This window comes from Maylandia zebra, linkage group LG22, assembly GCF_041146795.1.
Source record: "Maylandia zebra isolate NMK-2024a linkage group LG22, Mzebra_GT3a, whole genome shotgun sequence".
Taxonomy (NCBI): domain Eukaryota; kingdom Metazoa; phylum Chordata; class Actinopteri; order Cichliformes; family Cichlidae; genus Maylandia; species Maylandia zebra.
Window position 1 is genome coordinate 1,272,501 of NC_135187.1, and position 12,500 is coordinate 1,285,000.

The 12,500-nt window shown below is 47.0% G+C and overlaps 3 protein-coding genes across 6 annotated transcripts in view; 2 read left to right on the plus strand and 1 right to left on the minus strand.

Annotated features, from left to right (window-relative positions):
• Window positions 1–3,155, plus strand: part of vps52 (VPS52 subunit of GARP complex) — a 12,393-nt gene extending 9,238 nt beyond the window's left edge. For both annotated transcript variants that reach the window (XM_076878994.1, XM_076878993.1), the window contains 3 exons: window positions 191–302; window positions 852–970; window positions 1,751–3,155. In XM_076878994.1, the coding sequence (XP_076735109.1) occupies window positions 191–302; window positions 852–970; window positions 1,751–1,897 (378 nt within the window). In that variant the 3' untranslated portion in view covers window positions 1,898–3,155. The remainder of the gene's footprint in view (window positions 1–190; window positions 303–851; window positions 971–1,750) is intronic.
• A 1-nt stretch (window position 3,156) lies between these two features.
• Window positions 3,157–8,189, minus strand: igldcp (Ig-like domain-containing protein). The gene is made up of 8 exons (XM_004574832.6): window positions 8,020–8,189; window positions 7,641–7,796; window positions 6,836–6,879; window positions 6,388–6,747; window positions 6,199–6,289; window positions 5,560–5,738; window positions 5,030–5,083; window positions 3,157–4,917 (listed from the first exon to the last, which is right to left on the minus strand). The coding sequence occupies exons 2-8, from the start codon at window positions 7,664–7,666 to the stop codon at window positions 4,835–4,837; spliced, it is 837 nt and encodes a 278-aa protein (XP_004574889.1). The 5' UTR covers window positions 7,667–7,796; window positions 8,020–8,189; the 3' UTR covers window positions 3,157–4,834.
• Window positions 8,190–8,212: 23 nt separating this feature from the next.
• The window catches only part of LOC101468794 (uncharacterized), a 10,049-nt gene continuing 5,761 nt past the window's right edge, over window positions 8,213–12,500 (plus strand). Inside the window, exons 1-3 of one of the 3 annotated variants that reach the window (XM_012915938.3) lie at window positions 8,213–8,329; window positions 9,835–10,197; window positions 12,207–12,329. In XM_012915938.3, the coding sequence (XP_012771392.2) occupies window positions 8,293–8,329; window positions 9,835–10,197; window positions 12,207–12,329 (523 nt within the window). In that variant the 5' untranslated portion in view covers window positions 8,213–8,292. The other 2 variants (XM_004574849.5, XM_076878998.1) reach the window with 2 other exon arrangements.

Genomic DNA, 12,500 nt, shown 5'->3' on the forward strand with positions numbered 1-12,500 from the left:
GAGGTGGAGGCAGCAGGTGATCTGCTGTGGTGAAAATATTTTCACACTTTATAAACGTGTAACAGCTTAGGTCAGCGTGCACGTGAACGGCTGTTTTAAGCTTGAAAGTACTTTTACTAGATTTCTAAGTAACTTCGAACACTTTAGTTCCTGATCCTGTCGTCTTCCTTCCTCCTCTCGTCCTCTGCAGGAGTTCATCGAGGAGATTCTCTCTCCGCCGTTCGGAGGGATGATCGCCTTTGTGAAGGAGGCCGAGGCGCTGATGGAGAAAGGGCAGCTGGACCGGCTGAAGAACGACGAAGGTGAGAAAATATCTTTACCTTTGCTGTGAAGGTTCAGGTGTCACATGTGAGATGGTGTGCTTTGGCCTGCTGTGTTTGAAAGAGGATGTGAGTAAAGCTGTCGTCTGATTGGCCGATTCCTTTCTGTCTGTTATTTCTACAGTTAGCTCACCGTGATGTCAGAATCCGTAATGATGACGTGGACGGATTAGATTCAGGAGTAAATCGAGCTGGTTATTCGTTTTGGTTTCCGCGTCATCGTCTGCGGCTGTCAGCGGCAGAGCGAGCGTGCTTCTCTCACCTCAGCCTTGGGTTTTGTTTTCCAGAGTAACCAGCAGCTTTATTTCCCTTTCAGTCTTTGTGCTTTCATGTCAGTCAGAGTCAGGTTCCCACTTCCTGTTCACCACGTCGTGTGTGCTCGCTGTGGTTCTTTGTTTTGTTTGACCAGCATGTTTGACAGGAAGCTGACCCCAGCAACACGATGGCAAGGAAACCGAGAGTCAGCATGCACACGGAAACTGAAACTTAATGCGTGTGTGTGTGTGTGTGTGTGTGTGTGTGTGTGTGCAGCTCGAATCACTCAGCTGGTTCGGGGGTTTTCCAGCACATGGAAACAGTCGGTGGAGGCGATGAGTCAGGACGTCATGAGGTCCTTCACCAACTTCAAAAATGGAACCAGCATCATCCAGGTGAGCCGGGCGGCAGGTGTGCCACACAGCCTCTGTGGGCTAACTGTGCCGTGACACCAGGTTTCCAAAGGGACAAAAACATACAAACTGGCTACAAAGTGACACAAAATTTAAAACAAAGATTTAAAACGACGACAAAAACGACATAAAAGGTCCAAAAAGTGAGAAAATGTCTCCAAACGGATGCAAAACAGTGAAGAAAAATAAATGGTCAATAAAGTATAAAATAACCTGCAGAGGCGTGTGAGAGTGAAACGAGACACACTAAACAATGTTAAAGAAGATTAAACTGAGAACAAAACATGCACATTTTCATATTTGAGAAGCAGAACTCATCAATAAAAACAGGAACAATGATGTTTGTAACCATGAGTGTGTCTGACTGCACAGTCACAGCAACATCAGTGCTAGAGTGGATCAGCCTGAGGGACACGCTGCGAGGCAGCGATCACACAGCTGTGACACGCTATCATAAGTTCACAGTTCATGTTACTCTTCAGATTTTTGCCTCGTTCACCTCGATCACCAGCGGGATGCACGACCAACACAGCCGGGTTCTAATTCGCCGGCTCTCTGCTTCAGGCTCTGAGCGCGCTCGCATTAATAAGGCGTGTTTCATGCGCCCACTCACAGAACTGACGCCTGCTTCAGACACAGTGAGGACACAAACCTGTGGTTCTAGTTCAGCTTCACAAGCTGAGAAGAAACGCGCTGTAAATGGTTTGAACTTCAGGTTATGTGTTTAGTTTTACTAACGTGAGTCACATCCTCCTCCCGCAGGGCGCCCTGACGCAGCTCATCCAGTACTACCACGGCTTCCACAAAGTCCTGAACCAGCCCACGTTCCGCAGCCTGGCCGTCCGCTCCGAGCTCATCAACCTCCACCACCTCATGGTGGAGGTCAAGAAGCACAAACCCAACTTCTAACGGGACGCCTTCGTCGGGGTCGGGGGTCAGAGAGCCGGCGAACGCACCGACGCTCCTGCGGGTGGAGGTGACGGTTCTCTGCAGCCGACCGCTGCTTCGTCTTCTTTTGTGTGAAGTTTGGAGAGTGTTAAAGACTTTTGTCTCCAGATGAAGGAGCCGTGTCGAAGGTCAGAGGAGGAGAGTGAATTTTAATTCCATGACTTTAAAAACTGTGAAGAAGCCAGTGAACCACGGACGCTCGGCCACGTTGCCCCTGTCAGGGAAACGTTTGGCCCTCCTGGCTCTACAGTGACTGTGGGGGTGTGCAGGGTTCTTTGGCTTCTGTTACAGCAACAGCAAAACTTCCAATTAAATGCTAATTCAACCTAATGTAAATGAATGTCTAATAATCACATTGAATGAAGAATAAAATGATGATCCCCGATAGAAGCGATGAAGGCCGTGCAGCTTTCAGTAACTGAGCTTCAGTTTGTGAGATGATCAATAATCTATCAGCTGTTTTGATTGGCTCGCTGCTCTAATCAGACGGGAGCACGTCTGTGGAACACGTTACTGAGACTGACGCTGAAAGGACAAAATGTTTGTTCAGCAGGTCCAGTGTTTAGACTCAAACCGTCTCGCTCCGCCCACCGTCTCTGTGAGGCTCCGCCCACCAGCTTCATTAGAAAAACGACATTTAAACTAGATTAGCAGGTCTGCTTAGTTCAGTCTCAGCCTCCAGCCAGTGTGGAGCTCTGAAACACTGCAGTTCCTCCCACGACCACCAGAGGCCGACTCCCAGCAGTGAGCACCGTGTTACAGGTTTACAACTGTATTTTCTAACTCACCTGTTTAAACTGTAATTGATTAGGGGCGTGGCCTCTTTGACTGACAGGCAGCTGCTAACTGGACCTGTGCACCGTGTTTGCTTGTGCTGTGGCTCCATGCTTTGATCCAACAATCATATTTAAGCTTCGTCACATGATCCCACTCCATCTTTCATCTACAGTCTGAAAACATCAGCGCTGACGGTGTTTCATAGAAGTGATCCATCACGCTAACACGATCTCGTTATATGCTGTACAATCTGGGGAATGGTGCGGTTTTATGGGAACTATTTTCAGTGGCGGATGAATCCACATGTGGTTCTCTGACTGTGTGTGAGCAGGAGAATGTTTTAATAGATTTGTTGGTGAGGAGATGAGGATCCTCCTGCAGACAGTGTGTCGTGTTATTGATGTGAATCTGTGTGAAGTCTAACAATGAGAGTACAACACCAGTCTGTCTGTGCGCTTTATTTATTGTTGTTATTCACAAAGATCATCGTAATAATTTAAATGATTATAGTTCATGGAAAGCAGTCTGAATGTCACCAACACCACAACACAGCAAATACCACAGCGTCCTCAAACGCACCGCGGTGCGACCAGACCGATAACTGAAGCTCTCGGACATCGTTTGATTTAACTGCGTCTGACTGGATACAGAATCAAAGACTGTTTAAAGCGACGACCCAAAGCTACAGCGACCACATCGATAAAGGCTTCTAAGTGCAGAGAAGTGACGAGAAAAGGCTAAAGAAGATTAAAAGAACTTGAAATTATGAAAAATCATTAGAAGTGTTTCTTAGTGGAAAACGATGAGGCTGGACGAAGCTCAGCACACCACAGACGCCCCTGAGCCCGAAACACCAGCTGATCTGTTCATCCACAGCGGGCGGCGTCTTTGTTGCCATGGTGATGTTGGACACGGGGCAACGAGCGATTTTAAAAAAGAGTTTTGTTGCAAATGTAACAAGTTTTATTCTAAACGTAATACTTTCATTGAAAACGTTTTCATCTTCTCTGGATTTGTCTGACTGACTGATCTGCAGTGGCTCCGCCCTTTGTGCGCAGACACTCTTCACACATAGATGAATCTGACAGTGCTTTTTGTCCATTTAGTACATTTAACAAAATATATCGTATATATTACATATATCTCTCTTTACATTCTTAACTGTTGAAATCCTCGGCCGGAGCAGTCACTTCCTCATAAGGCACCATTTCCAAAAGGTTAATGAGCTGCTGATGTGCTCCGCCCTCCGTCATCACACTTTGCCTCATTCATTTACCTCTTTATCACGGTGATTCCCCCCCCCCCCCAATAAACTCTGACCCCTGGGCAGGAAAGTGCTGATTTCCCACGGTCAGTGAAGGAGACCCAAACATAAACGTTTCAGGTCATTTTCTGCTCGTCTTCTGAGTGTTTTAGAGCTCCGAGGACTTTTATAGTCTATGTGGTGGTACGATCATTACTAATGGGATCTGCAGATGCAGACGTTCACACTGAGCTGTTTGACTGTTTTGTGCGGAGAAGTTTTGGTGAAACAGGTCAGAGTTTCTCTGATTCGTTGACGTTGTTTTGAATCTTTCACTCATTTCGCTCGGAAAATGAGTGAAACTGTTCCATCTGTGTCTCCGTTGGATCGGCAGTGGTTTCCGTGGTGACGAGGTCTGGTGCTTCTCTAGCACAGAGGTGATCACTTCACTGCAGGGGTCTCCATAATGAAATAAAGAGCTAAAAAGGCAAAGAGTCATGATGTAGGAGGATCTTCTCAAATCTGGCAACCTAAAAGGTGCCTTTTGTAAATGACGCCTTATCAGGATCGGAGCGCGGCTTATTTAGAAGTGAACAAACAGAGGCAGGCTGCAGGTTTCCATCCATCGTAGTGTCAATCTACACCTAAGAACAAACCTGCGTCGCAGTCTGAGCCGCGGCTGCGTTTCTAAGAAGCCGGCCGATGATTGAGGGTCACAAGAAAAAATGAACACACTCTTTTCTTGTCACACTCATTCTGAAGACCGGGCACCACACACACACACACACTTTAGATTCACAGCTCTCAAACTGGTGAACTGTCACCATCTGCTGCCTGTAATGTGCAGGAGTCACGTGTGCAGCTCGTGCAGAGGAAACTCAGAGAAGCTGAAGAGTTTGGAAACTCAGGACGAGAACCGCCAGGGTGAGAAGAGCTGAACAGCTGCTTTTGGCAGCAACATCTGGAAAGACATCAAAGTGGGAACACAGAGGGTTTTTTAATTTAATGTCCTTAAAAATCACTCTTCAGATGCAGACCCTGATTCATGGGCACCATGCAGGCGCTTTCCTCACCTGTGGGAACGTACTCCAGCTTCTCCTGGACTCTCCGGTCAGGACGGGCTTGTGCTGTGGGACAGACAGGTAGATGTGATGATGATGCACACGATAGTTCCAGTAAAAGCACAGGTTAAACGGCTTCAGTTATTCTGTGTCGTCAGCTGACTCTGTTGGACGCTCGGGGCTCAACTTTCTCTATTTCTGGTTCTTCAGCAGAAACGCCGACGCGGTCCAAAAAAACCATTTCCTGTTTTAAGTTTGTAATTTAATTCTCCGTTTGCGGCAAAGCGGAGCGTTCCCACGCTTCGGTGTCGAGCGCTCTTAATCGTAGACGGCGCTGGTGCTCAGATTCACCGTGTGGACAAAACGCCCTGTGGCGTTCACACACAAGAGCTTCCCGGTTTGAGTTTCCGCAACAGAGCAGCTCCTGTCAGTGCTTTTGTCCATACGACGTGCACTCAGCGACTCTCAGGAGTACAACCTGCAGTACTAACTCATTTAAAGTAATCTAGGTAATCCCATTTAAGATCAATCGATAGGCTCACCATCCACAGAGAGCTGCACGGTGCTGACGGCGAGGCCATGTTGGTCCAGGACTTTGTAGATTCCTTCATCTGATGGTTTTAACCTCTTCACCGTCAGTTGCTCGAGCAGCAGGTGTTTCTCCAGGCGCTGACTGTTGTTATCGCCCCTCATCCACAGGTCCGACCACGCCGAGTCGTTTCTGTGGAGAATGTAAATGCTGTCAGAACAAAAACACCGCGTCGTCCTCAGAGTGCACAAGCAACAGCAACGCGATCAGTCTGCCCACAGAGCCACAAACGTCTGCTTCCCTGTAAGAAGATCTCCCCCGCCCTCCCCTTGCATCCTGGTGCAGTGCATGCTCTGTGCAGCAGCACATCTGTGGGTTTATCCCAAAATGAAATCTGTCTGCCGTGAAAGTTTCTGCTTTGCACGAATCATTTTCCCCAAACGCCACATTCTGTCTCTGTCAGCACCAATTACAGGATGAGTCAGAGCAGCCAGCAGCCTTTGATTCGAGACACAAACTGTCGTTTTATTAAGCAGTAGGCGAGCTTTTACGTCAGCGGGGGAAATAAAGAGCTGAGGGGAGGAAGCGTGAGGGTGGGAGATGAACAAATCCACCACCAGCGTCTCCACCTGTCGGCAGGTGAGCAGCTCACCTGGCCTGGAAGACCACTCTGACTGAGTGACGGGTGTAGAGCTGCAGGACCATGTCCTCGCCCGGCTGATGGAACTGAGAGGATTTATGATCTGAAACAAAAGAGCCATCAATGAACAGATGAAATACTCCAGGAACGACATCAGAAGGAGACTGTCCAGCCTCCAAGGAGACGATGTCAAACACTAACCGCCCACAAGCAGCCTGACGCCCTGAATGAAGACCCGAGTTCTTGCGGACCTCTTTCCGTCCACCACCATGAAGCTGTCGTAGCGCCCCGTGTCTCCGAGCTGAACGTCGCTGATGATCAGGGAACAATTCCCCGACCCCAGCTTCTCCTCGGGCACCCTCATCCGGCCCTCAAACTCCGGCGCCTGCCACTTCTCATCCCCGCGCTGTTCGAACACCGTGTCGGACAGGGTCACCCACTGGACGTGGCAGACGGGCAGAGCCGCCTCACCCAGGTGGGACTTCCAGCTGCAGGGAAGGATCGCCTGGTCCCCCGCCATGTAGGAGATGGACAGCATGGCGGAGGAAAGAGAAGAGGAGTCTGCAGAAAGAAACACAGCAAGAACATCCTGTGAACAGGGACGTGGGATTGACCAGTTCTGACCTCAGAGTGTGACGCTGATACTCACCAACTAAAGCTCCGGTGTGGAGACACAGTGTGAGTATGAAAAACCTAAAGAAACACAAGAAAATACGTCATAACGGGGTTAGACGATCAGCTTATAGAATAGAATAGAATTCAACTGTATTGTCATTGCACATGCACAGGTACAGGGCAACGAAATGCAGTTTGCATCCATCCAGAAGTGCTTAGTGATATAGATATATTACAATATATATTAGCAATAATAAAGATATGTAAGTATATTACAGAATTATTCATGAGGCTCTCTTTATTCACCTTAAATGGTCATTAGAAACACACTAGAAACACATTAGAGAGAAGTCCACGTGCCATAGCTTCCTGTCTTATAACGCCTATCATGTGGAATCTGTCCAGCCAGCTGTTTGTAGCGGTCCTGCCTGTGAGCTGCAGTGAAACTTAACTCTGACCAGCGCTCAGAAACGAAACTCAGCTTCCATATGATCCAGGCAAAGTTTCATTTCTACCCACGGACTCGTTTCCTCAGTAACGAAACTGCCATGCGCCGCGATCTCCCTGCAGGTCCCGCCCTGCAGGTCCGCAGCATCATCATCATCATTAATAATAATAGTAATAATAATAATAATAATAACAACAATAATAATCATATTTATGGTTATTTCTCCTGCAGAATGCCCCTTAAACCCAGTCTGAATTCACTCCCACCTTTCATATCCGAATAACATGTTTAGATATTACCCTGCATGTTTGCTGAATAAAAATTAAATTAAATAAATAATAAAATAAACAGGAGCAGCTGTTGCTCAGACCGGAAGTGCAGTGTGTCGTACCGGAGCCGCTCGGTGACCGTCTTCATGATGTCCGGTTCGTGGAAACTCTGCTCAGTCTTCTTCTCCGTCCCCCGCGTGCGGTTTCTCCACTCTGTTTACTCTCGGCTCCTCTGACGGCTTATCAACCCAGCGCGTGAGTTTCGATTTCCTGCGAACCTGTCAAATTAAAAGCACGGAATCAAATTCAGTGCCGACGAGTGCCGTTCTTCATCACCATCATCATCATCATCATTATAGCATTGTCGCTGCTAGTTCACATTTTGTGAAAAACGTTGTAAAAAGCGGAGAAAAGAAGATTATCCGATTCATATTATCACTGGGCTTTTATTTTGAAGCAACCGTGAGCTGCGGCGCGGAGCTCTGCAGAAACGAAACTTACCGGCTCAGCTGAGCGGAGCGCGTGAAGCTGCTGACGCCTCGGCGTGAGTTCGCGGGAACAGCGCGTGCCTTCCTTTTAGCGCTCCAGCAGAAGTGTTGGTGGTCTCTGCTGCTGCTCAGTCAAGTCCCGCTCACTTCCCCGTCCCACATTAAAACACTTTGCGCCGTCAGTCTGTGTGTCAGTCTGTGTGTCAGTCTGTGTGTCTGTGAGCTCAGCTCCTCGCGCTGCAGACAGCTCGTGCAGCACACCTGGAGAAAACTGATCTGTATTTAAATGATGGCGGGTGTCACGTGGATCCTGACCGTTCTGTGTGAGTTTTATTTTATTTATGTTTGTTTTTATTTCAGGACTCCCTCTCAGAATGGCTGCGGGATTTCAGGCTCGTTATACAATTCCTGGGTGTGTCAGTGAGTCTCCGGCTCAGAATGCAGACCTTCCAGGGCCCGAGGGATCCGGGTCTCCTGCAGGTGTTTGTTGTGTTTCTGCTCGTTATTTTGTCTCATGATGATCGCGTGTTTACGTTCAAGTGACCAGTGAAAGTCGGGACACGCCCCACACTGAGGGGGCAGAGTGTTGCAGGCTGACCTCGGTCCCTGACCCCGGTGCAGACCCGAGGCCTGCTGGGTGTCCTGGGACTCACCCCTCCCTGTAGCTGGACGCGTTTTTCTTTCACTTCTCTTTACCGAGAAATTACAAGTTTCACAAGTTTCAGATTTGCTCTTGTTCTTTTTAAGGCTTTGTCCAACAACAACAACAACAACAACAACAACAACAACAACAACAACAACAATAATAATTATAAGACTCGGGTATGTTGGAAGGGGATCTGTTTTCATTTCTCTGGATTAATCATCCTGTTGTCGCCCAGTGTTCGATAACCTGATGGTGTTTTTGATTTTATTTTATTTTTTTCAGATTTTAGCATTGAAAAAAATCTTAAACTATAGTTAGACATTGTAAATCTAACTATTGTGATATTGTAAATTATAATTTACAATATATATATATATATATATATATATATATATAAATGTATAGATGAATGTAGATTGATAAACAGATAAACAAACAAAGCCATCCTCGAGGTTCTAAAGGAAAGTATGCTCATATTAATGATAATAAGGTACTGAAAATATGTATAATTATTATTGTTATAGTAATATTAAGAAAGTCATACTAATACTTGTGTCTGCAGTCTTCTTGTTTTTATTTTGTGATAAATTATTTCTATGAATGTTTGTTTCTGTTTCCACTTTAGTTTTTGTTGGGCAGCATTTCAGACTTTGATGGATTTTCGTATTTAAAGTCACTGATGTTTTATTGGACATTAACAGCATCATTCAGCATCTTTTTGTGGCTTAAAGCTGCTGATGAGACTTTGTGAATTATGAAAAATTGTGCTTTTTATTTTTATTATTTTATATTATCCATATTATTATTTTTATAACGAAACCTGTTTATCTGGAGTAATGGGTACATCTTTAGTGGCTGGACGGTTATTTTCTGTCTGATAATATAACTTCAGATCAATTTTAGTCTGACAAAAAATGTTTTTGTAATAAAAAAGATTTCTAAAGCTGTGGGTGTGCACAGCAGTCGCAGCAGTTTCCATGTCGACCCTCAGCCTGACTCATTGTGAGCATGTGCAGTAAACTTAACAGTATTAATGGGGAAATGATTTCTCTGTGGAAAACCATGAAGCAGGAACTGTGAGCTCTATCGAGCTGTGGAGTGCACACCTGTGACCTGTTGTGTTTTCTGTGATATGAAGGAGCCTTCGGCTGCATGCAGTCCTGACCTGTGCTCACTCCTCAGGTGCTGCGGGATGTCACCTGGCTTCAGCCTCACCTGTTCACAGCTCCACCCAGGTGGTGCCGGTGGGCCACAACGTCTCTCTACTCTGTAACATGACGCACAAATATGAGATCACCTGGTACCTGCTGTGCTCAGAGCAGCTGCTGCCTCTGTTAACTGTTAAAGAGGGGAAGTTCAAAGGGCCGGACACCACTGACCATCACACAAACAACCATCGCATGAAGTGTGACGGGACGCTGCAGACCGGCCTGGTCAGCCTGGAGATCCAGGAGGTGGAGGAGGAGGATGCTGGGCTGTACTTCTGCATCGGGAGGTTTGCAGATAAGATGCACGTTAACAGAGGAATTCAGCTGACTGTGGACGGTAAGACGATCAGACGTTTCTGCTGTCAGCTCGAGCTGAGCTCAGAAACTTTTTAAACAGCAGGAACATTTCACGATACACGATGAAGATCTAACATTTCCTTTTTCAGATGTTCGTGTTGCTCTGCCTGCTGGTCCAGGCTGTCAGGCTTGGTCAGGAGGCTGTAAGATTTAAAATCATTTTCTGGATTTTCTAAAACAGTTTTGAGAGTATTTGATCATAAATGTTTACATGCTGAGTTGAGGATGACTATGGAAACAGATCAGTGGAACATGAAAGTGAGGCCGTGACCGTGGATTCTTTCTTTAAAACGATTTATGAACACTTCCCAGGAAGCAGACGTTCTGTATGACTTCTGGCTCACAGGAGGGGATATCAAGCGTGGACCTGTAGGTGGCGCCAGTCAGTAAGCGTTATGCTCTGGAGACGTGACCTCCTGATCTCTTATGGAGCTGCAGCTGGATGTTTCTGTTTGCAGCATGTGCAGCTGTCCGGGCTGCGTTCACAGCTGGGGATTAGATCACAAACTTCTTTTGTCTTCACTGAGTTTTTCCGTCAGTCGGCGTCTCTGTGTCTCAGTCACTCGTTAGGCTGCAGCGAGCTTCAGTTCTCGGCATCGATCCTCCGGGTCTGTGGACCTGTGCTGCACTCTGCCCCCACCTTCTTCAGATCAAACAAAATCGATGTGAAACGTGTGCGCTGCATGTGTGCGCTGCATGTGTGCGCTGCATGTGTGCGCTGCATGTGTGCGCTGCATGTGTGCTGATTGTGTTTTAAAGACACTAACAAAAGTTTCTATCCAAAGTCACCCAGCCTGTTTCTTTACTGTGAAAATGTTGTGAAACATAAACCAGTGCTGGAGAGTTTTCATCATGATCACACTCTTAAAGTAACAAACGGGGTTAACTTTAACTATTTTTAATACTTCCAATAAACTACAGTTTGCATTCAGAAAAACCGAACCATCAGATCAATGCTGGCACGTTTCCTCTCAGAGCAGCTAAAGACGTGAAACTGTCGAGGCTCAAGTTTCCAATAACTGCATAAATAAAAGCTCGTTCATCACAAACCAGCACAAACGTTTGACTTGTGAAGAAGGCGGGGACCGTTCCTGTGTCTAAAAGTGGAAATGTGGACATGTTCAAAGACGCAGACTTGTTTCCGACCACGAACGCACCGATTTTACTCGAAATAAACAAACTGCAGCAGTTTTTTGCCGCGTGGATCAGAAGAAAACTTGATGTTGACAAAGTTTGAAAGGTGCAGTAGGATTTCTGTTCTAGGATGTTTGTGTTGTTGATCAGCTGATGGGACAGCAAGCTGCCCCCCACAGCAGAACGGAGGCAGGGGGCCCCTCGGGGGCCCCGGGGCTCTCTGCGTTCCATGAACGGACATTTTGTGACAAACATGCTACACGTCACACACGTGTGGAAAAACGAGTGGGGTGAGTCGTCACCCCCCCTGAATCTTGTCACCGCGCGTCCACGCGTCTGCAGCCGAGCAGCTGAACACACGACGGTCTCCGTGTGCGTGCCGACACCTTTAATAGTTTGTGTCGTTGGAACGAAGGTGTGAAAGAAACTGCAGTGAGACGTCACATCAGGATGTACTGGAAATAAAAGTACGTTATATTCTATTTTTATTCTATTGATCTGAGTTTTTACGTATTTAATTGTTTTGAGTTTGATATATTTTTATGTATTGTCTCTTGATAGTCGGGCGCTCAGCTGAGCGTCACTCGTGGTTGGTTTTATCACAGGAGAAGCTTTAATGTTCTCTCTATGAAACGCCACCAAGTCCTCTTTAGGATTTCCCGCTGACCTGTAAAGACGAGTCTCCGCCCCCACGGCACCGCCGCAGCTCATTTTTCCTCCAGTTATGAGTTTCCTGTAACCAGTGTGAAACCTTTCAAACCCACACAGGGAGCCGGTGTGTGGGTTTATACGGCTGGCACAACGATGTGAAAAGAAGCAGAATAAATGATGGTGTGTGTGATTGTGTGTTTGCAGGAGGTGCCGGGCGGTCGTCCACAGACCGGATGAGGCAGCCATGTTTGAGTCTGGGGCTCTGCCTTCTGCCTACGCTGCTCGCCTTCTGCTTCGTCTGCGTGGCTGGATGCTACCTGTGGTCAGGTGTGTTTCACGTGTCCCATAATGCTTCCTCAGCACGTTTGTCAAGCTCAGTTTATCTGAGGTCAAAGTTCAGGTGGGATTGTTGCACTTTTACTTGGAGCCGCGCTGCCCTCTGGTGGTGGGCAGGAGTTACAGCACTCTGCCCATAAAACAGTTCACACTGAGTCTGCA

Bases quoted from the DNA above. Each gene is read 5' to 3' on its own strand.
- igldcp (XM_004574832.6), bottom strand. From the start codon at position 7,666: ATGAAGACGGTCACCGAGCGGCTCCG. The intron at 6,880-7,640 runs GTACGACACACT...GTGTTTCTTTAG, and splicing joins ACGGTCACCGAGCGGCTCCG to GTTTTTCATACTCACACTGT. The intron at 4,918-5,029 runs GTGAGGAAAGCG...ATGTCTTTCCAG, and splicing joins GCTGGAGTACGTTCCCACAG to ATGTTGCTGCCAAAAGCAGC.